At 43.8% G+C, this 2454-nt stretch overlaps 1 protein-coding gene across 1 annotated transcript; it reads left to right on the top strand.

Annotated features, from left to right (window-relative positions):
- Window positions 1-294: 294 nt before the first annotated feature.
- LOC119569637 (clumping factor A-like) lies at window positions 295-2232 on the top strand (the record flags this gene model as incomplete). The annotated part of the gene is made up of 6 exons (XM_037917702.1): window positions 295-437; window positions 680-852; window positions 904-1095; window positions 1177-1407; window positions 1489-1692; window positions 2098-2232. Coding segments are annotated over 6 exons (1078 nt in total), but the record flags the coding sequence as incomplete, so codon positions are not given.
- Window positions 2233-2454: the final 222 nt, after the last annotated feature.

Below are 2454 nucleotides of genomic sequence, written 5' to 3'. Positions count from 1 at the left end.
ACTTAATACGCCTAGAGCTTACCTGACTATGAAATTGTCCGTGAACGGTTGGGTGATCTAATTCTCTACACTCGGAATATTACCACTTAGCTATCTGACATTTCAACGTAGGGTAAACAATTTGAAATTACACTAAATTTCACTACGTAACCTGAATTTCCTCACCAAGATTTATTCGAATATCTTTACAAGATAGTGTCCTCAGATACAGATTCTTACACCATATCTGGAGTAGATAAGAAAAGGCCGAGTGTGGAACTGATGGCAACTGCACTGTCGTCTTTAAATACACAGCAACAAGGATGACTGTAGACTAGGACTCAAGAAACACAAAAAGACGAACGGCTTCGAAACTGTCGATGAAAAAAAGGGTTGGGGATATCAGGCAAGATACTTCTACACCTTACCTGACTATGAAATTGTCCGTGAACGGTTGGGTGATCTAATGCTCCACACTCGGAATGTTACCACTCAGCAATCTGACATTTCAACGTAGGGTAAGAATTTGAAATTACACTAAATTTCACTACATAACCTGAATTTCCTCACCAAGATTTAATCGACTATCTTTTCAAGATAGCGTCCTCAGATACAGAGTCGCACACCATATCTGAAGCAAGATAAGAAAAGGCCGAGTGTGGAACTGAAGGCAACTGTAGTCTCACCATTAAATACACAGCAAAAAAGAAGTCCGAAAAAGGAGTCATCAAGAAGCTCGTGATGAAGCCCGGAAAAGCAGTCATCAAGCCCGCGATGAAGCCCGGAAAAGGAGTCAAGAAGTCCGCGAAGAAGCCTAGAAAAGGAGTCAAGAAGTCCGCGATGAAGCGTAGAAAGTGTGCAACAGAATGTCACGTTATCGTTATCGTCACAAATGCGACATCCTTGAGGAAGGTTGTTAAGTAGGTCATCGAGAAGCCTATTAAGTTTGTCAAGAAGTATGCGAAGAAGTCCAAATATATAGAAGTCTTCCCGAAGAAAGAACAGGAGCCTGAGGTCCCTCGGAAGACGGATCTGAAGCCCGAGGATTCTGATGAGGATTTTGATAAGGACTTTTTCGCGTACTCTTCTCATGACGAGGAAGACGTTACAGCTGGAGTCCAAGACGGCCGAGGATTCTGATGGGATTCTGATGGGGATTCTGATACGGACTATTTCACGTACTCTTCTGATGACGAGGATGACGTACAGCTAGAGTCCAAGACGGCCGAGGATTCTGATGAGAAAATAGAAATCTTCCCGAAGAAAGAACAGGAGCCTGAGGCCCTTCGGAAGACGGATCTGAAGCCCGAGAAGATGGCCGAGGATTCTGATAAGGATTCTGATGAGGACTTTTTAATGTACTCTTCTGATGACGAGGATGATTCTAATAACGACATTTTCACGTACTATTCTGGTGACGAGAATGACGTACAGTAGGAGCTCAAGGTGCCCGAGGATTCTGATGGGGATTCTGATACGGACTTTTTCATGTACTCTTCTGTTGACGAGGATGACGTACAGCTAGAGTCCAAGACGGCCGAGGATTCTGATGAGAAAATAGAAAATCTTCCGAAGAAAGAACAGGAGCCTGAGGTCCTTCGGAAGACGGATCTGAAGCCCGAGAAGATGGCCGAGGATTCTGATGAGGACTTTTTAATGTACTCTTCTGATGACGAGGATGATTCTAATAACAACATTTCACGTACTATTCTGGTGACGAGAATGACGTACAGTAGGTGCCCGAGGATTCTGATGAGGATTCTGATTTTTCTTTTTTAGCATCGTCTTTTGATAATAAGAATTAGCAGTCTAGGGAGGAATGATTACCTAAAAAGGCAACACCGGCACTCTCCGTGGAAAGGAAACTGGGGACCCTACCACGTACTCACTCCAAGAGCATCACAACATGAAAAACTACAATTAAGTATCATGCTGTGACCACGGCGGCTCAGACATGAACCTACCGTTAAAAAGAAGTCTAGGGAGATAAACTATGACGATGAAGTGGTCTAGGATCCCAAGAAGAATGCTGTAGAGTTCTAGTGTCCAAAGAAGGAAGATCCCAAGATGGCAGAGGATTCTAATAAGGACTTTTTCATGTAATCTTTTGATGACGAGGATGATTCTGATAAGGACTTATTCGCGTACTCTTCTGATGACGAGGATAATTCTGATAAGAACTTTTTCACGTACTCTTCTGATGATGAGGATGGCGTGCAGCCTGAGGTATATGACAGTGCCACCCTTGCCTGATTGGATGCCCAATTCCTTTCCACGGAGAGTGCCGGTGTTAACCTTTTAGGTAACACCGGGACTCTCCGTTAAAAGAAAGAAGAAGGTAGGCAATCCATTTGAAATTCCTTGCCCACGGGAACAACGCGCCGGCCGGTGACTCGAACTCAGATTGCCATCGTAACAGTCTTGAGTCCGATGCTCTAACCACTCGGTTAGATATATATATATATACTTGGTCAC

Source organism: Penaeus monodon, unplaced genomic scaffold (genome assembly GCF_015228065.2).
Source record: "Penaeus monodon isolate SGIC_2016 unplaced genomic scaffold, NSTDA_Pmon_1 PmonScaffold_17397, whole genome shotgun sequence".
In the NCBI taxonomy this organism is placed as follows: Eukaryota; Metazoa; Arthropoda; class Malacostraca; order Decapoda; family Penaeidae; genus Penaeus; species Penaeus monodon.
Note: the sequence above shows the minus strand (reverse complement) of the source record. Positions and strands in the feature narration are given on the sequence as shown.